The sequence below is a fragment of the Strix uralensis genome, chromosome 2 (genome assembly GCF_047716275.1).
Source record: "Strix uralensis isolate ZFMK-TIS-50842 chromosome 2, bStrUra1, whole genome shotgun sequence".
Lineage (NCBI taxonomy): Eukaryota > Metazoa > Chordata > Aves > Strigiformes > Strigidae > Strix > Strix uralensis.
Window position 1 is genome coordinate 33,262,230 of NC_133973.1, and position 24,817 is coordinate 33,287,046.

The window sequence follows — 24,817 nt, forward strand, 5'->3', positions numbered from 1 at the left end:
TTGGGACCTAACTACCTCTAAAATCAGTCTCTTCCTCACATAATACCTTCTCATCTGCAAACACTTTCAGTAAAGATTTATGCAGGATGCGGCTAGTGCCAGAGCCCTGGCTTCTGGAAGCCACTTCAATTCCCTGCTGACAAGAACCTTCATTTCCCGACCCCCTTCACAGGCTGCAAGGATTATCTATATCCTCAGGCAAAGCTAAGGGAGGTTCTTAATTCAGAGTCCAGTCCTGCTTCAACTGCCTGAGCCAGTAGTCCTGCATTGCTGTTAATATTTATGCCCATACCCTCAAAGACAGAAAAGTGCTTTTGAGCAAGGCATACCAAAAACATCAGTGTAAGAACTGTTAGCAACAGACTTTCCTGTGGACTGCTTGGGCACAGGGCCTGCAAAGAAACTGATTATTTTATACAGTACATAGTTCTCTCTTATGAAGTATGCAGATGTATTGCAAGGTTGCACTATAAGGAGAGCTACAGTCCAGACCGGTGAAAGACAAGGAAGGCATTGACACCATGTCAGTACCCCAAAACTAACAATACATGTGTTAATGCAAGAGGTTATACATCACTTCTCCACTGGCATATTCCTCTCCTCTCCAGAAAACCACAAGATGAATATCATGCGTAGAGGGGCAAGATCATTGTAAGGCCAAGGGCTGTACTGAGTGGTGAAACCTGCATCCCAAGGGAACAGGGAAGGGAAAGGAGTCCTACACTAGCAACTTGTGCTTTGGCTGCCTTCATCTGTGATGAAATCCCTATAATGGGTTCTTACTATGGAGAGCGAAGGACTACTGAAATGAGATAGTCCCTCACCCAACCCACAGACACGCAAAAGTTGAGGCAACACACGAGAATTATGAATAGAAAATACATCGGAAAAATGTTTCCAAAAGCAACATTCACCTCTAGATTTGACCTTGTTCACTGTTTATCTCAGTTAAAAAAAATACCCTGGAAAAATGCCAATTGTGAGACTGCTTATTTGTGTGCAGTTAGTTGAACGAAAGAAGGTGGTCAGCTTACCTGGAATTTATAAGACTTTGATTATTCTTCTCGTATAACTGAAGCAGTAGCAGTATCTTTTGATCTAAAAAACAAGATGAAACCCAAAGTCAGTCACCTATGAAGATAAAAACCAGATCTAGTAGGAAGCACCTTTCCCAGGCTAGCACACTTACCTACAGCACTCAGTGTAGCCCCGTAGGCACCCAGCAACACAGCAAGGTGACTGCTCTCACAGAGAGAAGGGCTGAGTTTCACCATTGTCAGCAGTATATCCACCAAGGCCTCTGAAATAAACACATAGCTTTAGCTTTGCTGCTCTCTTCAGTGCATATATAAATTCCCCTCACATATCCCCTCTCTAAATAGATGCACACACAGTACTGTACATTTTAGATCAAGATCTATCTCTAAACATATCAAAAAACATTTCCTCGACTACACTAAAGGATAATTACGATGCATTTAATTCAAGTGGAACAATTGTTTTTGAAGAAGTTAAAAAAGTATTTCCAAGCTGGACACACATATGTTATCGTGAGGTGAGGTCCACAATGTGGCATACTACCCTGCAGAAAGTTTCCATGTGTATGTATCTGCTCTCTGGTTAAAAAGAAATGCTATACTCTATCCTACCACACCACAGCTCCCTCCTCTTCTAGGAAGGCATCTTAAATTAGCTCAGCAGTTGCACGGAGTAAAGCAGACATTCCAGCAGCCTCCCCAAACTACTCAAGAAGTTTCAGCAAGAACTTGTGAATTCACACCCCAGCTGCAGTAACTTAGCAAAATGCTTCTGCACTGTGCATTTAAACAGGGGTCATCACTGCAGAATCCTATTAGTCAGCAAGCTACAGGAACTCTGTCCTGGGGCATACGAAAATTATCCACCTATATTTTATAACTAGCTGAGAAACAGATCAAATTAGTGATCAGGTCACTCAAAGGCAAATAGGCTATCTGTGGCAGATTCAAAGCCTGAATCCTGATTTCTTCACTCCCAGAATGTGAAAAGGCACAGGCTTTTCCCCCTAGTATCTACGAGAATATAAGATGTATGTCAAAACAAAACAGATCATAAAGACAACAGCCTGAATGAATGCACTCTTGGCACCAAGCTTCTGAATTACTGGTTAGCCTCAAAGAATCCACCTCCCTGTTCTACAGAAATACATTCAAAAGGCAAAATGCATACAGTAAAAAGCAAAATCTATTACTTATTTTTATTTCACTAAATTTTGACTTCACAAGAGCTTTTTGGTCTTTTCAGGCGATTTAAAATTTTAAAGTTTGTTTACATGTTGCTCACCAATATACACAAAATTTGTTATCAATATGCTACCCTGAGAATCTCCTCCCCTTTTCTTATACAGCTCCTTCAATCACTGAATCTGAAAGCCCTGTACAGTGGAAAAAAGCTGAGGTGTATATAGATTAAATGATTGCTTCAAGGTCAGGTAGTATTTCAGATGACACTGACAAAGAAACAAAGCAAATCCTACACATGAACTAGCACCCAGCTTATACTGCTCATGGAAGGATATTCCTCATGAAATGTTACACTATCAAATACACATCAATTAAATTAACATTTTGGATACAACTTGCAAAATCAACTTAAAATCTTCTGTATCAACCTATTTTAAAATAGGTTTACATGTCACATGTTTCTAACAGAACCTATATGCACTTCAGTGAGCTTACACTAAGAGCCTCACAGAAACAAAAGAATCAATTCAAGATTTCAACAGGGTTAAAAAAACCAAAATCAACTAACCAAAAACCCTCAAGCGCACTTTTTCAGTAGTTTTAGAAACTTAAGTGTTTAAAAATGGCAGCAATAAAATGAATGCAACATTTGGATCCAAGCAGAGGTAGAATTTAAAACTAATATTCTGGAATTGTTTAATTGCTCTGCAAGTATATGTAGGTGGATAGGTTACTGGATGGATAGAATATAATATGAGAAGGACAAGATTACTAAATATAGTTAAAAGGAAGAAGATAAAAAAATACCTCTTGTCTGGATATTTGTGCCATCTTCTTCTCTTGACCTCAGTATGGCTGACAAAAATAGAGAGTGCTGCGTGACCATCATGTGAAGTTTGGAGAGCTTGACTAAGCTCTGACTAAGTGAGGATTCTTTCTTGTATAATAACTGAATAGCAATGTTCAGGACTTTCAAAAATGCTTCATCTCTGTAGCGGTACCTTTAGAAGCAAGGATCACAGAGAAGTCAGATCCCAACCAAACACAAAGAAACCTGCTTGCAAAAATGAGTGTTTAAAAATGAGAAATTTGCAAAGAAAGCAAAATTAGTAAAACCAAAACAAATTTTTTAAAAATGAAAGCACATACACCTCCTTCCCTGAGCTGTTTTGATTTAATTCTTTTTAAGTTATACTAGTATCTAATTATAAAAAATAAAAGGAGAATCAACACACAGTCATACTTGTAGCCGCACTGATCTTAACAAAGGATTAGAATTTTGCCTAGTAACCCTTCAGACAGCAATCCTTCAGATTAACACTTCTACCTTCACAGAAGCTAAGATTATCTTAAACTATCTTTTCTTTCTTTTATTTAAACAGTTTACATTTAAAGGTGAAAGGTCTGATTCTGTTTTCATATTAATCGTATTTAAGAAATATCTTAAATAAAAAGAAAAGAAGTTGTATGAGCATAAAGCTTCTTTATGCCAGTTGAAAGGAAGCTAGTCCAGCTATGCAGCTGGAGCACAAAGTCCAAACCTGCCTGCAGCTGTGCAGGTTAAGGCTCCAATGAAGCCAGCGGATGTGACATAAAGTGCATCTTGAGAAACAAGGAGCATCGTTAAATCTGACTGAATTCAAGGGAGACAGGGTGTTTCCAGTATAATGCAGGACAAGGCCAAGTGAACAGAACTGTACCTCCTACAGCAGCTTTGGTGCATCTCAAAATTACTTACTTGAGTCCCGCCTTCACAAGGGTGTACCAGTCATCTGGGTCCACTTCTTCAACAAAGCGCTGTGCATGTAGCAAGTCAAAGCAGATGTTATCATTTGGCACACAGAGCTTATACAGATCATCAAGACCAGCAACTTTTGTTCAACAGACACACTAACAACATACAAGGCAAATACTCAGGTGGGATGATCAAAGGATAACAGGGAAGAAATCTCTTGGATACAACAACCCTACCTCCTGATTCAAATGAAACTGCAAGTCTTGGTTTGTTGGTCCTGGCAGCAAGGGAGCATATAAGGGCTGTACGCAATTAAAAAGCAAGCTGGTCTGTAGGTACCACAAAAACCCAGAGTCTTGAAACTCTTTACACTCTCAAAGCGTGAAAGGAATAAAAAGTCAGCAAGTCAAAGCAAGAGACTCAAGCACTAGATTTTTCTGTACCCATGATGTGCTTAAGCTAACCAGCCTTTGCAAGTGGCAAAGAGGGTGGCTGGGTGTATGTGTTTGTTACAAAAACTGATCTCTCTGAAATGCTATAAACCACAATCAGTTTTAAGATGACTGACAGCTGCACATGTCAGCAATGCCAGTAATGATTGGTGCTAACCTTGTCAGGCCGGTGAACACTGTTCAGATGAACACTATGAGGTGGCCCCTCAGGTCCTGCAAGACCTTGTCCTGCACAACCAGTCATGTCCTAAAAGAGTCTCACCAGAAGCAAGCAAGAGGTCAAAGGCATTTGCTGCCTGCAGAGCTCTTCATTTTTATGTCTTACATGGATCTGTCTACCTTACTGAACCACAAAAAAACCCCAAACAGTAGTACAGAGCGAAAGATCAAGCAGTGTTTTTTATGATCAAAGTCCAGATTTCTATCTATGATCAACCGTATTTCTGCCACAGACTTCAGAAGGCATAGCAGGTGGGTCTTGTCAGAAGTGTCTCTATCATTTGGGTTTTTTTTTTTTTAAATAAAAACATCCACTGGCAACCTTTGATTTTTAATTCCCGAACACCTCAAACTCTGATTTTCAAAGGGGACTGTTAGCAGAAAGCCATCATCAAGAATAACTCACAACTGCTTCTTATAGAGGATTAGCAGGGCTAAGTTAACTCTGCAAAAGCTATTAAAAGCCCACAGAAGACATAATCTATAAAACAGAAAATAAAGTCCAATCTATATTTATGCAAGGTACAAGAGCACAATAACAAATATGCACACAGTCACATTCTAGAAATGCAGATGATAAGAAGTCTCACCAATAATTCTTCAAGCCTCAGCAACATGGATCTCTCCACATCTTGCTTGCTTTCATCTTTATTGTTGTTGTACATGACAATTAACCCCTTCATGCAGGCTGCTAACAGGCGTCTCCTCCAGGACTGCAGCTCTTCAGAGTTTTGAAGCACTCTAGATATGGCATCTGCCACTGTCCAGCTGCAGAAAGATATTTATTTTTTAATGTTGTAACATGCTTTTTGTATATGTTAAAGATGTCTTGCTGCCAAAGTGTAGAGTGACAGATTCTCAGGAAAGGATGCCATTTTGCTACAATATTTGCATTGGTGCATACCTATCACAGTGCTTTATAGGACAAACCGTGTCCAGGGCAGCTGGATTTGCCTACCTCTCGTTATTTTCTGCTTTCTCAAGAGCAGCAGGAAGCTGGTCAATAAGGTTTCGCACCACTTTGCTTTCTGAAGATGGCAACAACTTTGAAAGAACTTGCAGTTTCACAGTGGCCTCATGTGATGCTTCTGTGTCTTGAAATACACTGCAGAGCTCCTTCCACAGAGCCTTCCTCAAGATAGGTATAACAGCTGAGACAACTGTTAGGAGAGAGCAGGGGGCACAGGTTCCACCATGAGTGTGTTAAGCAACAATAGACTTGTAATTACAAAAATCCCAAATCACTTTCCTAATCAAGGCCCAGATTACTTAGTTTCTAGGAAATGATACCACAGTAGCTGCTAATCTGCTACAGAGGAGTGCACTCTCTGTTGCTCCATAGCACCATTAGGAAGTATGTAGCATATGTACCAGAGAACTGGTTGCTATACAGCTGAAATGATTAGACACGGGCAAACAATGCAGACCTTCAAAAGAGGGACAACTTCCTAATAAGAAGCCTTGTCCTTGCATCTCAGGAAGGATGAAACTTTACTCTGACCTTGGGTTTAAAGGAAATTTTCTCTCACATCAACAGACAGCTAACAGATACCTTATAAATCAAGTCAGTCAGACAGCAGTTTCCCCTTCTAGTGTTCAAGCATGAAACCACTGGTGTGCATTTCTGTGTGATGACGAGGTCTTTTCATGACTTGAACTTCTCCTAGATAGAGCTAGCCTTCGACAACAACAGCTACAGTCAGCCTGTTTCTGTGCTATTTACATTTCTATGCAATAAGAGAAACGAAATTAAAGTGATTCTGTTGAGTTAAATCCTAACTCATCATTTTGCTGGTAGAAAATTTAACTGTCTTGTCAATTTAATGCTGCTGTTGGCTTGGAAAGTTTTGGACTGCCATCTTAGGAAGGCATTACAGTAGGAAGCTGTATTTGGAGATTTATTTTAGAAGAAAGTTTTGGACTCTTACACTTAAAAAAGTGAAAGCTTGCGTTTTGCAAAACCATATGGCTATGGCATTCCACTCACCAGACAGTGTTCTATCTATGCCCAAGAAAAAGGTTTTCCCTCCTATACTAAACAAAGATAAGCACGAAGACAGATTTTCACATGCATTAAGTATTAAATACGGGCTTCAAAAGAGAAAACTGGGCAACAGCAACTGTAAGAGTACTTTGCTTCAGTCTAACAGCCAATCTTCACTACAGTTCTTTTTATGGTGCAGAGGTACTTAAAAGAGAATCATTAGAAGTCAGACATGTAAATTTTATCACCTCTACTTATTATGCAAAGGATCCAAGAGTTTAAGGCCAGCAGAGTCTACACTGGGAATCTGGCCTCCTGAAGCACGAACAGGTGTCAGTTGTGGTTTTACCTGTGGAAGGTCGGGTGAATTCATACTGGTCTCTGCATTGCAAATACACATTAATGAGTGGAAGAAAGCTCTCCATATTCTTCCTGAGGTACTTTCCAGTGGTGCTGCTCAGACACCACAGCTCGAACTGCAGCAGGTGAGTCCTACAGTGTTTTATCAGCATGCCCACAATGGCAAGGGAGGTTTCTGACCTCTGGTTAAGGCAGTGAACATGTATCTCTACATTAACTGCGTGTGCAAGGACTGGCTCACTTTGGAGAGCGTGAAGGAAAACTTTCTCCAAATCTTTGCTGGCTGATGCTGACATCAATATTCCCAAAGCTTTAATGTGCTCTGTGGACAGCAGTAGTTCTCCTTGTTGGTGCTGCCTTTGGTAGCTTTCTGTGAGGAGCTGCACCAAAATCTGTCCATAGAAGCTTAGCTGTTTCCCTTTTTTAGGGGATTTTTCAGATTTCTGAGTAGTCAAGCTTGCCTCAGGAAGTCGCAGCATGGTTAAAGTGATCTCCTTCAGCTGAGCTGCAGCCATGTATATGTGCAACTCCTCCAGAGCCTCCAGCTGGTGAGACTTCTTGGGAGAGACCGGGCTTCTGTCGTTCCCCACAGCCTGTAGCTCTTTCAAGACACTTTTTGTTATAGCTTCAAAATACTTCGATAACACATGTTTGTGATCCATGCTCTGCAACATCGGGGCACCTGTTTTCAACAGCTGGAGCACACCAGAATTGAGATGAGCTGACAGGAGCTTCACAGTGACAGGGTTTAAACTGTGCTGAGGAAGAGAACGTTGTTCTAAAGCCAGGAACCAACTCTCCAGTGTAGGATGTCTGAAAATCAACATGAGTGTATCTTCTAGTGTCTGTAACAAATGGTTGTAACAATATTACTGAATGGATAATTATAGTTCGTGGGAGGAAAAAAAAGTATGGTTCATCTGCCTATTTTCCAGAACTTGTTAGTCACAATTACTGAACGTGAAATTGTCGATTAACCAGTCAGAGGATAAAAATATTAATGAATTACAAGCACATAAATACCATTCTTTCAATATTTATGACATGGGAGGCTGAACATTCTCCACATGTTTAAGCACTTTTCCAAGGGAAAACTGTATATTCTGGGGTTTGTCAATACAATTCCATTCTAATCTCCACAAATCCACAGACCAGATGAAAGAAGGGTAAAGATTCACTCCTCCAGGTACATAATTTTCATAACCAGGCTTTATACAGGGCTTAGAGAAGAGGATTTCTTCTGCAAAGGCAAGTGATCTGTCAGGACCTATCCTGACTGTATTCCAGCTCAGGGGTGAGACTGTGGATGATGCAGCTTGGGCAAATCTCCAGGCAGTAGTTTCCTAACTGCTGGACCACATGCTCAAAGTTCCTAAGTCCTCCTCCTAGACCTTAACAGCATCCCTCTGCATCAACCTGTTTCCATTCAGTACAACTCTGAAATACAGAGTGTATCATATCCCATTCACCCTCTGCCCTTCTGAGGACCTGGCAAAAGCTATAGTAATTCTTCTACAAAGCAGTAAAATCCTATTCAAGACCTTATACAGTGAGTGTGTGACAGACACACTTTAATCCTAACTGAAACCCCTGAAATCCTTATGACTGTTTATGAAGTCACAGCTCTCACAAAGCCTGATCCCCGCTAAATCCCTCCCTGTTCTCTGTTACATTTAGCCAGTTCCATGTTTTGGTGATCAGTGAAAATAGGTAAACATAATTTGTGCTCAAAAATTGTTCATGTTTAAGACCATTTGCTTTAATTAATAGTTCAGCAAAACTTATTATGAATTAATCAAATCAAAGTTTACTAACAGACAAGCTTCTGGCCTGTGCATCAAGGGATTTGGTACCTTGTCATTTGAAGACTCCTCTGTAATCAGAGATTCCTCATCCATAAAGAGATCGGATTCACTCTGATGCTCTTCTCGTTTCTGCTGATTATTCAACTCTATCTGATTTCCCCGGCACAACAAGCTGCTCAGCAGGTCCACATAGAGGTCAACAAGGTGAGGACCAAAAGTTTTACCAAGCTGTGAAAACACAGACACCTTGGAAGTTGAGAAAAGAGCAGGATGGGAGCAGAAGGATAATTATCCAACAGGAACAGAAATTAACTAAGAACTTCCTAGATTACAACCTTTTGAGGGGGAAGGAATCACTCCCCTATGTAGAACCTTGATTCTAAGAGAAGTATCGGGGTGCCAAATAAATATTCATAGATTTTCATCTATACTGCAACTTTTGGTGTAACACAGGCCAGTGAATTTCATTCTCTGGAAAGGCTTCTTATGGAGACCCAGGAGCTGGATTAAAATCTGGAGTTTATTTGCACTACACACAGATCAGTAAGGTAACCCATGCAAAGTAAATCCAAGACTCCTCAACAACTAGACGGACAGATGTTTGTTTAGAAATTAGGTGCAGGTTTGTCTGGTGCTCTATAGCCTCAGTGAGAGATGAGGATCTGAAAAAGCTGCGGGACTGTATCCTTAAGTTTTAACAGCCAGGTCATTGTACTTTCTGTGTTAAAATAAAACAAACCCACAATATCATCACAATATTGCTCTTACACTGCCAAAGTTCTCCACTGTGGATTTCAGATATAGCAACACATGCTTTACTTCTAACAAAAGCTGCTCAGGTGGGAGCTGGGAAGCCAAGTCTCTCAATTTTGTCTGGATATCATCTTCCAGTAAGGTATTGCTTCCTCTCTCATAGGCTTTCTTTAGCAAAGTGGTAAATACAGAATCCAGGGCCACTGCAGGTTCTTTGCATACCTCTTTGAATTTTTTAAACTGTTTAAAATGGAAAAAAAGGAAGAGAAAAATAAAGATGAGTATGAATAAAAGTTTCTTCAGCTACCTTTGTTTTGAAACGAGTTCTGTGCTGAAACCAGGGCTGAAGTTCCAGGAGCACATGTGTACAGTCCTACTATCACAGAACTAGTCAAAGGTGTCCCATGGGGAATCTGCACATGGTCACTGCTGGGCAGAAAAACACATCAACGCCTAGCACAGCTGGTCCGTGCATCCCCAACCCATATCTGGGTGAACTCCAACCACTGTAAACTGGCTCCTCGGGCAATGTCACACATTATGCTACACTGTGCCCGATGAGGAGATGTAGTCCTCATCACATACATCAAGTGCAACGCTTGAGTCCTGGCTTCACTTCCCAACCACAACAAAGATCTCTGGTGTCGTTAGAGAAAAGTCCTTGAGGAAATTTGTATCCCAGTGGGATCAAAAAGAAATACAGAATTAGCTTAATGTAAATGCACTTTCTGATGGGAATGTAACCTTTATACACTGTGCGGTTTTATAGTAATACTGGCTCAAGCATTTAAGTGCTTCAGTTATTCCATACCACAGGTTCCTGAGATTGCTGGGGTATCCAGAGTTTGTAATACTGGTTAAATCGGTAGAGCTGAGGATACTTAGAAATCTTCAGTGACTGCAGATCTTTATCATAGAGCTGGAACATCAAGCAGAGGGCAAGGGGTTCTCTCTGAGAGTGCAGGAGGTCAGTGAAAACAGCAACAAGATACTCTATGATGTGTGCTCCTAGAAAAGCAAAATAAAAAAATGAAAATTCCGTTGACAGAAGTAATCTGCACGAGCACAGACACTAGGACAACCCTCTTTTCTTAAGGCCTGGGCAACAGGTCATATAGCGTCATTTAGAAAAGTACTAAATAGGATTAAAAGGTGTTTGTGATAAACTAGACAAGTGCTCCTGACACACTGAGGTATCTGGAAAAATCCTCCATACAGTAGTCCTTGTTAAAATAATCATGACGCTTTAACATACATGCTTAGGTTGGCTTGTTTCCTTCCAGACAAGCAGAAAACTAACTCCCCCTTTACTGTGTTGTGCTAAACTTGTCTATATTTTGATGGATAAGGACCCCAAGCCAAACACCACCTAAGGAGAACTGATTTGTACTGGGAGGGAACACACCCAGGTTAACACACACTGGTTAATATGGAGGATTTTCTTTCAGAACTGGGACTTTCAGTTCTACCCCAGGTGCTACTCAAAAGCCAAATATACAGAGGACTTAGTGAGGTGCTGTGGGATTGGCAAATGCTGCTCTGAGGACAACTACTGCCCCTGTGACTCCTCACTCCACCTAACCCTTTCCTCAAGGAGGTGGTAGAACTTTGCAGCATTCACCCCTGGAGCTTCATCTCTGAAGAAGTTTTCTTTGGAAAATGCATCCATTTTCTATTCAACAGCCCAGTCCCCCCTCCCCTACTGACTGGTCTCAGTGGAAGAGATGCCTACAGCCATTGAAACCACCTTCCTCTCACAACCTGCATACTCTGTGCTTAAAACACTGTTATTGAAACACACCTGCCTGTCCATGCAGGGACAGTGTCTCTGCACTGTTCCTCAGTCCCCTCTATACTGTGCTCAAAGTCTGGGCTCATACTCCTCCTCCACCTCCCTGCATCTCATAGGTGGGCTCTCTTTTTCTAACCTGCACAAGTTTGTTTTCCCACAGTAGGAGCTCGCTAGAGTCAAATGGCAGTTTATAGAATGCCTGCATTGCCAATTATTTTCCTTTCTCCAGAAACCAAGAGCAAGCTTCTTTAGGGTTAGGAAAAAAGGGCAGAAGCACCCCATAAGCTTTAATGCCTCTCCTGAGCAGGGAACACCATGGAACTGCACCTCCTTGTGCTTGCAACAAAAAAAATAAAAAGTCTCAAGGAGCTCATTGGGTAAAAATGATCCCACTTCCACTCCACTAGCATAGATGATACATAGAAACAAAGAAGTCTGTACCTGTTCCATTTTCAGTTTGAAGCAACAGTATATTCCTGGCTTCTAATGCAGCAGGGACAACAGCACTGAATGGAAATGTTTGGATAATCATGTCTTCATTTAAAGTGAACCCAATTTCTTCATCTAAGCCATCACTGCCCTCAATTAGGACATCCACCATATCCAGGACATCTATTAAGTGAATTAAAAAATGTAAGCAGAGGATTGAGACTAACTGGAAAACAACAGAGGTAGAATCCAACGCTCCAAGAATACAAGGCAGCTTCTGAATTCCCGAAGCAGAAAAAAGGATGAAAGACACATTTGTCTAGTGGTGTAATGGTAAATGCAACTCTAAAAATCAGTGTCTCTTACTATGTGCTTAACTTTACTTTTTGCTTTTCAACACTGCTGTCCAGCTGACAGAAGTAAGAGAAGAGGTGCCTCACCTACTGCTATCATGATGGCATTAGGTAAGGACTATCAGAGCATAACAGTGACAGGAAACATGTATGGGAAGTACAAAGGAAACAGGCACTTCCCCATTAAAAGAACATCCTGAGCAGTCCTTGAAGACCTTCTCAGCTCTACGTGGCCAGAGAACCAAATCTTGGTCATAAAAGAGTCAAAGACAGCTTTAACATACAAAGAAGATACCATGTATTCTGTGGCTGGCATTACATCTCTCTAATACAGTCAGCTCAAGGCAACTGATCCATCTGGTACTGACTGTTAAACTACCTCAATTATGTTGCATTTATGTACTGCAAAATCCTACACAGGGACTGTTATAGCAAATCAGCTAGCACATGGTAAGTTGTCCAAGAGTCCACGTTTGCAGAATTTTGAGTTTGTCTGCAGTAAGGCTGTGACTGGTCCCAGAAAGCAGAAGCAGCAAAATTCTAGCTGTGTGCTTGGGAGTAAGAAAGCTCCCCAGGCACTCCAGCCCCCTCCTGCTGGATGAACTGATATGAGCAGCCCCAGGGAGAGGAACTGTAACAGTTTTAGTTTTAGTTAGAAAATGCTGCTACAGGAGCCTGAAGAGAGATTTAAAATACTGTTAAAATGGTGTAACTACATCAGAAATTACTTTTGGGGGTAAAGTGGTAACTTTACAATTCAGACTACTACTTCTGATACTAAGTACAACCGGAAGGCTGAATCCTGTAGGTCCTTACTTAAGCAGGATTTCTATAGTTATCAGTCGTTAGTTTGCAGATTAGGACTAGAAAATTTAGCACAAAGTCCTGGAATTCTCTGTTGTTGAGGGATTTGCCACATACCGTCAATGTGAGAGATGGGGATGCTGACGTTATCAGAGTCTTGTTTAAACATATTAACCTGGAGCATACTGGCTTCCTGAACAAGGTCTGCTGCTTTATCTGTATATGGATAGGGGTTTGTCACCAGTTTCAACAGGATCTGTTAACAAAGGTTGAGAGAGAAACCTAAGTGCACTGGCTATTAAGTCTACAGGAACCATATCTTGTTAAGAAAGACCTTGTGCTAAAAGTGACTGTAAGCTGGGAAAGTTTTAGGAGGACAGCTTTCATGTACTTCTGTAGGAATCTGCCTATGGTTACTGCTGCACATGGGACACCAGGTCTGATGGAAAAAGAAATGTCCACTGCACCTGAAGTGCTACCACAGACTGAGTCCCTGGGGAATCTGCAATGAAAAGGAAGCACTGGGCATTTAACATCCTGAAAAGTAAACAGGAAATATCAACTTTTCTTGTAAAACATTACAATTTACTTAGGTCTGATAATTTTGGCAGGTATTGCCACATAAAGAAAAGAGGAGATAAGAGCTACCCACACACACAACACCCTACCCGTATATCAACAATGCTGTAATAACAACTTATCTTTCTGGATTTAATTTTCCTCCAAATCATTTTGCTGTCCTCCCACCCAAGACAAGAAAGATGTCAGTTCTGCATAAAAAATTACAAACACTGGTTTTCTCAGAATTCATTCACTGATCTTTGACAGGTTTCTCAACAACAGCAACAAAATAGTTAGTTTCCATTAATGCTATTCTTGGCATTGTTTATCCAGCTAATTTGAACAGTTGTTACCCTTTCCAAAAATTGAATCACTGCTTCCTTTTTGTCTTCTTTTGTATTATCCAAGTGTTCCAGCCAAACTGAAAGTTCCTTCCACGTGTACTCAAACACTCCACTGTCACGTAAAACCTGTCCAGAAAACCAAAGGGGAGGGTAAAAAAACCAAAACAACTAAAATACAAAACCCAAAAAAAGCACAGATCTTTTTGTATAGCAACTTTATGTTTTCTTCTTCTTGGAAAGAAAAAAAGAACAGGTTGATGAAAAGAAATATCCGTTATCTGTCATTCTCTTCTCACTCCCTCAATTCAAGAGGCCTTATTCCCACTCACTAGGGCCACTCAAACTGCATAACAGAGGGTAAAACTGAATGCATTTTTTAAAACAAAATCTCCCAATACTGTATCAACTGGCCTTAGTGTAACTAGGACCAAGCTCTAGGGTCTTCATCAAGGCTGTTTGCTTACTGGTGTCTCAGCGAGAGCAGTGGGAGGCGAAGCATGGCTATGTTACAGCTGACAAGTAAAACCCGCTGAGCTCTGACAGACACACATGGGCTCTGTAGGAAAAGGGCAAGAAGTAGTCCTGGGGCAGAGAAAGGAGGGCTTTACAAATGACCAAAATAAGAGGCAAAATATGGCTTACTCTCTCACAACTGGGAAAATCAGCTGAGAGCAACTTCTTTCTGCTCCTGTCTTCTCAGAGCCTCTCCTCCTCCTCTCACCTGCTGTCTGCAGCACAAACCCAGTACAACTCCACTTGGTTGCTGCCCTCACACTGACCACACGTATGGGATGGATCCCACATGCACCCCATTCAAGTTTGCTGCAAACACCTATTCACCAGACTGGGCAGCGAGCACATGGCGATCTCACTAGGAACGTTCATTCCCACGCATTTGAAACACAAGACTTCCACAAGCACTCGGGACACAGGAGCCAAGCACGTGCCAGGGCAGTATGCACCAGACCTAGAGGCCATTGTGCTACCTGCCGTGCTGCTCGCTGCAGCAGCTTCTCTGCCGCTTCGCTGCTGAAAGCCTGCAGAGACACAGAGGAACTCAAACACTACAGCACAGAACCACAGCCAGGGCCAATCCATCTTGCAGGTCCCATCCTGCAAAGAGCCTGATTTGTTAGACAGCTTCAATGGAGCTAGTGTGTCCCCTGCCCCACCAAGCAGCCTGAAACACCGCACGTGTCCCCTGCAACAGGGGCTACTACAATGCTGTCTCACACACTGGCAAGGAAGGTCCCCCTAAGGCACAGCCAAAGGTAAGAGCCAGGATAAAGGCTAGCAGGACTTTTGGTCCAACCATGTCAAGTCCTTCCGTTGTCAGCAGTCAGTCAGCACAAACCCTACTGAGGTCAAAGTTGCTTGGACACACAGTATTCATTCCCTCCACCTTAGAAAAATCTTATTTTTATAATTTCAGGGGAGAAGGCTATACTGCTTTAAGCAGGTTGTACATCTTTATACCATTACAGCAAGAAAAAAAAAGCACCATACCCTTAAAAAATGTCATTTAAAGGAAAATCATTGCTAAATTAAATCTAAATTAGGCTACTTGTGCTTAAAAGAGTTGGGCAGATGGGTAAACAGTCAGATAAACGAACAGCGGGTCATGACCACAGCAAGGTCCAGAGAGAAGCGTAGGCATACTCACGGTTGCTGTGGGTGGTGAGGTAGACACAATTTTATCACAATCAAGTAACAGGCATTAACATATTTAGAAATTTTAGCCCACTTTCATGCTCTCTAAATTCAGGCCCTTATCTGAGGCACCTAAATTAGGAACTTCGTGACCCTAAGCTCCATCTGTAAAAGAAAGGAGGAGGAGGGAGAAGAGGAGAAGGAGGAATGGCTATCTGAAGGACAATCCAGACGACAGGCAATTTTAACTGTATGATGGCAGAACTGCCTGTCCCTCACTCTCAACCAAAGAAGAAACCTTGACCAGCTTCCTAACTCTGGCACCTACATTAAATGACTGTAATTATGCAGGATGAATCTGTGTCTTCGTTTCTCCCCACACACAAAATACAAAGAAAGCTATCACAGCTCATTTGCTCTACATTTACTCTGTGTACACCACCAGCAGCTATAAAAATAACACCACTGCTTACACAAATCTGACAGGATAATTCATTTAAAGAAAGGAAAAAAAAAAAGAAAAAAGGATTCATTTTAAAATATTTAACTATTTTTGGCAGAGTCTCGAAATAGAAATACACTTGCAGCTCTCATGAAAACAGGCAGGAACAGAATGTGAAATCCAAAAACATGCCTTCCGATTATATGGGACTGTGTTGAAAAATAAGCAAAACACACTCATTAACATCTATTCTTAGCAGCTTTTCTGCTGACATAACTGCTCTAACTTCACTGCTCCTGTATTCTCTTCAGAAAAAATGAAATGGACTGAATCTAAAAGACGAAACAAGAATGAGTCAGGCAGCCCACATCTCCACTCAGCAAAAGAATCAAAATACACCAGAAAAACAGTACTGGGTAGCTTTTGACTGAGATATTCATTACAGTGAGACAGTTAACCTGACTTTAATCCCTTGCAGGGATGAAGGCCAACTCAAACCTAGCTCAACCACTCTTAACTTTTGTTTAGTGGATTGAACATCACAATTGCAACCTGTTATTGAAGCTAAACACAGAAATTAAAGGCACAAAGCTGTACACAAACTTGCATGCCACTATTACTACTGGACACTGTACAAGGAGCCCTGTTCAGGGCTTAGAACAGCTTTTTGGATTTTCTCTTCATGGGGACAGTTGTTTGGTTGGGTTTGTTTTTAATGTAGGTCTCTACCCCTACTTAGATAACGAAAAGATGCCCAGTTTTAAAAAGATACTGAAAACAGCCACTGATGCCTTCATGAGACTTGTAGTTGATCGGCACTTCTGAAAAGTCAGATAATTTATTTAAAAGCACAGAAAGGCATTTTAATTAAATTTTAAGACAAAAGTACTCCTTGCATCAGAGCTTGTATCAGACTGTAACAAACAGGACTATTTTGTAAGGCCACAGCAAACTAGCTAAGGCTTTAGGAAGGCTAAAGTGATGAAGTACAGATTAAATAAATGAGGATAACAAAGAAAAATCAAAAATAACCTCTTTCTGATTGATGTCAAGACCTTTGCAGGCACAAACTACTTTGATTTATTACAGTATCAGAATTAATTCAGCTTAGAAAGTGGGCAAACATTAAAGACATTTTGCTTGCTATTTCATCAACTGTTGCTGCAAATTCAGTTTACATCATTTACTTTCATAGAATATTTAGCTAATAGTTATCTGACAGCAAATTCCAAGAACGGTCACAGAAAACAGGAAAGAAGACTGTTGGCCACACAACTATGCAGTAAACGTATCTGCTTTAAGAAAAAATTTTACAATCCTGAAATTTCAGACTAATGGGATATAGTGAATATCCCGATATTTCAGATCAAACGCTTACCTTGATTATCAGTTTTTTGGTTGAAATTTTCAGATGAGTATGGTTACTTGTTACAAACATTTTCATCAGTAAATAGAATACTGATTTTTCACCAGATACCTTCTCTGTCTCAGAGACATCCTAAAAGAAAAATATATTAAAATTCCCCTGGTATAGCAACACTGTACAGCATTATGTTGCACTGAAGCAGATATGTAATATAAGTACATTATTGTACAGACCTGCCCCAAAATAACAAGGCCAGAAATGAAAGGGATCATTTACACCACTTTGCATTCAGTAAGCCAGGAAAATGAGTACAATGGGTTTTTGGAAAGTGGAAGAGAGGAGTAACAGAAACACCAACTAATACAAGCATCCAAGATAAAGCTACCTTCCTCCCCAATCATCCATTCTACTTCTATTTCTGTTATCCCCACGAATTCAGATTTCCTACAAGTACCATCTGAATATAATCATTTAAAAGGCTGATCCCCAAAGAACAGGAAAACACTGCAAGTCACAGGGATGCTGAACGCTACCTGAACATCAAATGACAATCCTTCAGCCACCTCCCCTTCTCTTCTCACTGACTTGCATTTGATGTCTAACAACCATAACCCTCTGTAATATTACCAGATTTGGCTTTTATCTTTTCTGTTAAAACCTATCTATACTAGGAGGGTAAAGTCACAAGAAAATACTTCAGCTTCTTTGCCCATTTCCAGGTTTTCCTTTGCTTGCTCTTAACTCTCCCCACTTTTCCTTTATGGTCAACTGGAGAGAACAGAAAATCTACAAGGCAGGGTCATAATCACAACACTCATGGGTCTCTCTGCTTCCCCACAAAGCTAGGCCCACTCCTCTCTCCAGATATGAAAAGCAGGCCCTCTACAGCTTTCTTATGTTACAAGTCTGCAGTAAAGAAGAGGGCAGTGGACCTGAAGGTTTCCAGTAATTATGGAAAGGAAGGACAGCCTTAACAAATGTCACAATTTTCCCTGAGAATGGGTGGGATGGCTCCCCTCAGCAGCTCATTCCCTTGGTCTGAAATCTCACACTTTCCAGACAAGTGGAAACCAGTAAATTCTGACTCGTGCCCCTCTCCAAAGACAAGAAGAGCTGAAGGAACCCTGACCAACCCTTGTCAGGGTGTCAAAAATATCTGTCCTTGTAGAAAAACTTCTCAGTTCAGAAGGGATTCTTTACTATTGCTAAGACTGTAATTCCTACTGGTTTTACAAAAGGGCCAACTCCTAAAACGACTGGGCTAGGACTAGTTTAAAACTAGGCAGTGTCAGATGTAAAGAATTGAGAACAGGCCAAGGAAACAAAAATCTGCCTTAAAGTTTCTTACCTGTACTCTGAACCAGGCAAATTTATTTGCAGGAAGTTCCAAAGCCACTTTAAGTATATGGTGCTGCAGAACAGGAGGGACCTCCTCTCGGAGGCCCTTTTCAGTGACGATACCTGAGGTTTGAAAGCAATACAGTCAACTTTATTTTGGTACATCTTTCCGAGATCTCAGGAGCACTAATCATTTCAGGTTTCAAACCACCATGAGATAAGCTGGCAATCCACAAATGATTTTCCTGCCCTGAGACCCAGACACACTACGATGATGTTTGGCCAACATAAGGTTGGAATCCAACCCTCAGCAGGGAGAGTCTAACACCTGCCTCTGGCCCAAGCCATCACTGACTGATGCATGGCAATACAAAAATCTCTCCTATCAGTCTCTGCAGCCCTGAAAAGCTGTGTCCTACAAGAAGTAAAGAGGATGGATAAACTGGAGACCAAAATACAGAATTTAAGCCAACAACAAATCTTAACCCTTATACTATTACAATATTTGCTACAGGCAATGGAACTTTTGTCTCTCCCTACATCACTTTTATCATCTGCTCACAACAACTGCTATGGGGTAACTTCAGAATTATCCACGTTACAGGTCACAAAGCTGTGCAGAGACCCTTACAGTGTGCTCCAAAAATTGACCTGCCCACACTTTAACTGCAGTTAAGTTACATACAGAGATCAGCTGTATAAAGGTTTTGTTTGTATCAGTGTGCTTTTCATAGTCTGTGCAGTATCTTTATGGTCCACATTAGAGAGAGAACAATAAATTTTAAGAAGTCACTATAAAGTCTAGCCAACGGTAAGACCAAACAGTAAAACTGTTTAAAGCTGTTTAAAGAACGTATTGCTACAAGGTAGAAATATCGCCTTTGGAGTGTATGTTTCAATCAGGGCGAGCGGAAGGAACGACAGAACTCTCAATCTGACATCTGAGAGAATGAAGTTTCATGATTAATTTACACCATCATTTTCTACCATATTATCTTTCATCAAAATTAATATTCAGGTTCACTTCATTGCATTTGTTTGAGAATGACACTGTTTTCCAGCCTGTTCAACTTTATTTTTTCATACTGTAACAAAACATATAATCAAAGAGATTTCTGCCTCACAAAAAGGTGTCCTGCCTTTTGTCCGTTTTGAATAAAGCAGACCAATGCAAGAAAAAAGGGATAAACAGAGTATGTGATTTGGTGAGTCACCAAGTATACAAACCAATTAAATATGCTTTGACAGAGAGAGGAAAAACCTCACGCATGAGACAGTTGATTTAGAGGGGTTTTTTTGTTTAAAGCCCCTTTCTTCGCTGACAGACTTTAATTAAGGCATTTAAATAACTCCCATCCCTACACATCTCAGACCTGCCTAAAACATAGAGAGTTGCTCTAGTTTGGTGGCCTACAAGCTTTGGTGGCTCACAGACAGCAATGACACCTGAACATTTTGCGCTCTCCTCCAGTCTCCATTTTAAATGGGTGTATTTATTGCACCACAAACAGTATTGGAGGATCTTGCCCACAGCCCATAATTTGTGGCTCATCATCCTTGCTGCATTAAGCAGGTACAGAATGTCTCTGTTTATTTCTGCTGTGTGAAGAGGAATACCCTCCATGAACATGACATCAGAGACAAAAATACAACAATATTGCTAATGTGCTTCCTCATATAGATTTTCCACAGGAGATAATACTATACAGAATACTGTTCTTCTCCCCACAGACTGCCAAACTATGACAAAATAATTCAAAACTCAGCAAATGGAAAAAATACTTGAATGTTAAAATATTTTCCAGAGGAAACTGGTAAATCTGTATGTGCTCTTCCCCCACCCCGAATGTTCCATGAACTATTCTGTTAAAAAAAAAATAAATCTGTATCACTGCAGCTAATAAGAGTTTGGAAATAACTTACTTATGTTGGGATTGTTGACATAAGTCTAGGAGAATTACACACCCAAATCTCATTACGAGTTGGACGTAAGTCTTCCTCAGAAACATTAGAATTAAAACCCCATAAAGACCAAATATTTGCAAGAATATGACACACAAAGAGGAAGACTGTAGCACAAACTACCACTTACAACAACTGAGTGTAGCAGAGCAGCTATGGAATTTAAGAGGGCAGAGTGCCAGAGCACTGCAGAAATAGCAACAATAAATGCCAACACAATGAAGAAACTAAAATGGGTTACTTTTAGAAAACAGTTCTTTCTCTGTCTACACAGAAGAGCAAACATTCCCTTCTGCTGTGGACTTTGTAAATATCCAGAGAAAACAATGAAGGTAATAGAAATACCGATCGCATACCTTTTAGCAGCTTGCTAAAATCAAAGTTGCTCCGTGCTACCAAGTGGGGCACAACCTTCTGATAAAGGCATATGACCTGAAGCAGTGCAGCTTTCAGAAACAGTGTCTCAGCATCATCTGAACCTAAACAAAGTGTTTACATAATTAATTTCTCCTTCCTTCATACCAAGAGAGCACAGTGTAGCACCTGCATTATCCAACATGAGAATTACTAACTATATGTCCAATAGATATGCCTATGAAATGATCAGTTATCTTCCTCACTAACATGAGGAAACAGACAAAAAATCATGGAATCCCCAGGTTCCTTCCCCAGCATTCCTGCATGAATACTTTCGAAACCTAAATCAGCTTATTCAGTGCTTAAATTTGCAGTTGACATTTGTAATTTGATTTCAAAATGCTCACACATATAAAAGATAACCTCAACATTTTAACACCCACTACAGGAATCCAATCAGTCCCACTGTTGTTTAATTTAAGGCTGAACAACAGAAAAAAGTGAAGTTGCGCTGCTGGTTTCCGGGGACACTATTTTTACCTAATGCCAGGTAGGTTTGACTGGGGAAGTGCAGGAGACAGTACACTAATTTGTTACTAATTTATTACTTCAATTAAAGGTTTCTTTCTTTCCCTTCCCTCTTTCAAAATAATACTTTCTCAGTGCGACCTCTTGGCAAGAGGAAGACAACAAATACCTATAGGAGAGAAACACCAACCCCAGTTAAGGCAGCAGTTTACTTCTTAGGAAAAGCTATCTCAGCAGCTAAATATTCTTTTAGTTTATAACATGAGGATGCATAAAAGCTACTTGTTATCCAGTCATTAATGAAAGGAAGCAAAATAAATGAAGGGCAGCCAAAATTTTTTTTTAACACCTACTTTCTTCCTGTTAACTGGGTCTCCCTCAGGGAGCTATGAAGAACTGGATGGATGCCATGCATAACTTTGTCTTTGTTTGCCTGAGTCTCAACTCCCATTAAAAAAGAATTCTCTAGTGGCCACAGTGCAAATAAAGCTGTAAAAGGTGAGCGATACAGTATTATCACCCTAGTATGCAGAGAAACTACCACTACGGTACTTTAGGGATTAGCTGCTCCATTGGTTTCAGCAGGAACTCTACCAATAAAGAGCCTTGGAGAGTCAGCGTTGACAACTGTTTTGCTGCCCAAAGCCACACATAGGACTTACACTGAAAAACTCTCTGCTCCAGGAAGTCTCACTGTGGAATATGCCCTGTGAAGGACATGAAACTGGCTGTAGATTTACCTTCAGTCTGTAAGTAAAACATTGCAGGCTGCTATCCAAGCTACAGAGAATACTATAACTTCCAGTTCCCTGAAATGGGACTGTGAAACCAAGTCCTTCAGGAGTGACACTGGTTCTGAGAGAGGAAAACTGAAGCCTTCATTCCAATCCTCTCTCCCTCTTCCAGTACTTGCATGTTTCTACTCCTGTGCTATAGCAATGCAAGCACTTCAGTAGCCACAATAACTAACTGCTTCAAAAAAATTATCTCACAGTAAAATAATTTGGCCAAACAAAAATTCCTCAAAAAATTATTTTTCAGGTGTATCAGTTTCCCCGCCTGCTTTATTGCATGACTGCAAAATACTCTTACTAGCATAGGAAGATCAAGGACAGGAGGGTTCAACAAGGGGAATTGCAGAGCCCTGCACCTGAGGGGGAACAACCCCAGTACATGCTGGGGGCCACCCAGCTGGAAAGCAGCTTGGCAGGAAAGGACCTGGTGGACACCAGGTTGAACTTGAGCCAGCGATGTGCCCTTGCTGCAAAGAGGATGAATGGTACCCTGGGCTGCATTAGGAGGAGTGCTGCCAGTAGGTGGAGGGAGGCAATCCTTCCCCTCTACTTCTCCCCTGGTGAGGCCACACCTGGAGCACCGTGTCCAGTTCTGGGCTCCCCAGCGCAAGAGAGGCATGGACATACTAGAGAGAGTCCAGCAAAGGTCAACAAAGATGGTGAAGGGACTGAAGCATCTCTCCTATGCCTTTGCTGGGAGAGCTGGGGCTTCTCAGCCTGGAGAAGAGAAGGCTCGGGGGAACCTTATCAATGTACAGAAATACCTGAAGGGAGTGTACAAAGAGGACGGAGCCAGGCTCTGCTCAGTGGTGCCCAGTGACAGGACCAGAGGCAACGGGCACAAGTGAAACACAGGAGGTTCTCTTGAACATCAGGAAACACTTTTTTATTGTGAGGGTGACTAAGCACTGGCACAAGTTGCCCAGAGAGGTTGTTGTAGCCTTCTTCCTTGGAGATACTCAAAAGCCATCTGGACATGGTCCTGGGCAATGAGGTTTAGGCAGGTGGATTGGACAGGATGACCTCCAGAGGTCCCTTCCAAGTCCAACCATTCTGTGACAGCAGAAAGTCAAACTTAACCTCCTAGTAGCAATGGGCAGCCTATTTGTCAAACTGACACTGGTCACAATTAAACCGCCCAAAGAACTGAAAAAAGCAAAATATGAACAGTAAATGCACAAGTTACATCTGGACTCTGCTGAAGTTAACAACCTTACATGGCGTGAGGATTTCACAACAGTCAGTCACATACATGGAAGAAGGAGTAACTCCACCTGTTTGCCTACCATGCTCTTCAGTAACTTCTGCTGTCTCAGTCATTGCCTTCACAGCGGAGATATCACTTCCCCTTTTCTCCTCTTGGCCATTGTGGTGTTCTCTCCCTTGCTTCAGAAGGGACTGCCAGACAGCCACTATATTATTCATGTCTGGTAAAAGCTAAAAGCAAGAAGAGTAAATTGCAGTAGCTCTCCTGCGTGACACAAAGCCGCTGTGATAAAAATATTCACAACCAACCAACACGAGAATTTGCTGCTCTTCACAAAGGTCTTGTATGCAATCAGAAAAAGATCTGAAATCAAGTAATGGACTTTCACTTCTACAGAACATAAATATTGGAAAGAACATGTTATTGAAGTTTCCTGTGAAAATTTGTTTGGTTCTTCACCCTCCTGGTATTTTCAACTCAAGTGCTACATTGTCTAACTTCTAACTCTGAGTGAACTCTGCTGGCTACAATTTACTTGAACCAGGAGATAATTGCTTCAGAGCCTGCTCTCGGAATTCATTTGCAGCACAGGAGTTATATTACCAATTTGTCTCCCAACAAAATTTTATTTGCTTTCCATCAGCCAGCTGTGTTAGGAAATGTAGTCTACTACCACACCCATTATTAACATCTTTTAACCCACAGCCTTCCCCTCCCCCTGCCCAAAGATACCATCTCCTCACTCCCAGGCCACAACCACTTGGGGAGAAAGTGCAGAGTAGTTATCAGCTGCAAAATGACTCATGTTAGAACCCAATTTTCTTTTTACTTTGTACCTTGCTGATGGCTTCTCTGTACAGCTGTACGAATTCCTGCATCATTGACAGTGTGTAGATTTCTGACTTTTGCCAAGTTTCTTCCTTCAAACAGTACTCTATATTCTTCAAGGCTCTTCTCAGAACCATTGACACAAGTGACAGTATACTGTGCTTCACTACTGTGCTGGGTAACTACAAGAAGGAAGTTGAATTAATGACATTTCAGTGCTTCCTCTTATGCTTTGCACATAATCTGTACTCTGAAAATATGTTAAAATTTGTTAGCAAATTCATTATTTCCTCAACCTTGGCTTGCAGGACAGAATGTGTAGGTTTTCAGATCCCCAGCCTAAACTACTAGGGAGCACTGTCAGAATTGGTGCTTGTGAACAGCTCTTAGAAGCAGTATCAATGGGCTATAATTCATTTCCCAGTGCTTCCCCAAGCCAGATTTATGCTGGGACAGACAATATAAAATGTATGTAATTAACCAACCTACGAAACTTCTTGGATGATCACACACTTAAATCAAACAGTACTAA

At 41.1% G+C, this 24,817-nt stretch overlaps 1 protein-coding gene across 1 annotated transcript in view; it reads right to left on the reverse strand.

The window, feature by feature from the left end:
• Nucleotides 1–24,817, reverse strand: part of URB1 (URB1 ribosome biogenesis homolog) — a 58,499-nt gene that overhangs the window by 18,608 nt on the left and 15,074 nt on the right. Inside the window, 18 exon segments of the mRNA XM_074858192.1 lie at nt 1,035–1,098; nt 1,190–1,300; nt 3,030–3,223; nt 3,961–4,019; nt 5,219–5,396; nt 5,587–5,788; nt 6,962–7,817; nt 8,826–9,005; nt 9,546–9,770; nt 10,342–10,538; nt 11,764–11,934; nt 13,026–13,164; nt 13,823–13,939; nt 17,284–17,403; nt 18,620–18,732; nt 20,928–21,050; nt 23,537–23,687; nt 24,294–24,467. Of these exon segments, the coding sequence (XP_074714293.1) occupies nt 1,035–1,098; nt 1,190–1,300; nt 3,030–3,223; nt 3,961–4,019; nt 5,219–5,396; nt 5,587–5,788; nt 6,962–7,817; nt 8,826–9,005; nt 9,546–9,770; nt 10,342–10,538; nt 11,764–11,934; nt 13,026–13,164; nt 13,823–13,939; nt 17,284–17,403; nt 18,620–18,732; nt 20,928–21,050; nt 23,537–23,687; nt 24,294–24,467 (3,374 nt within the window).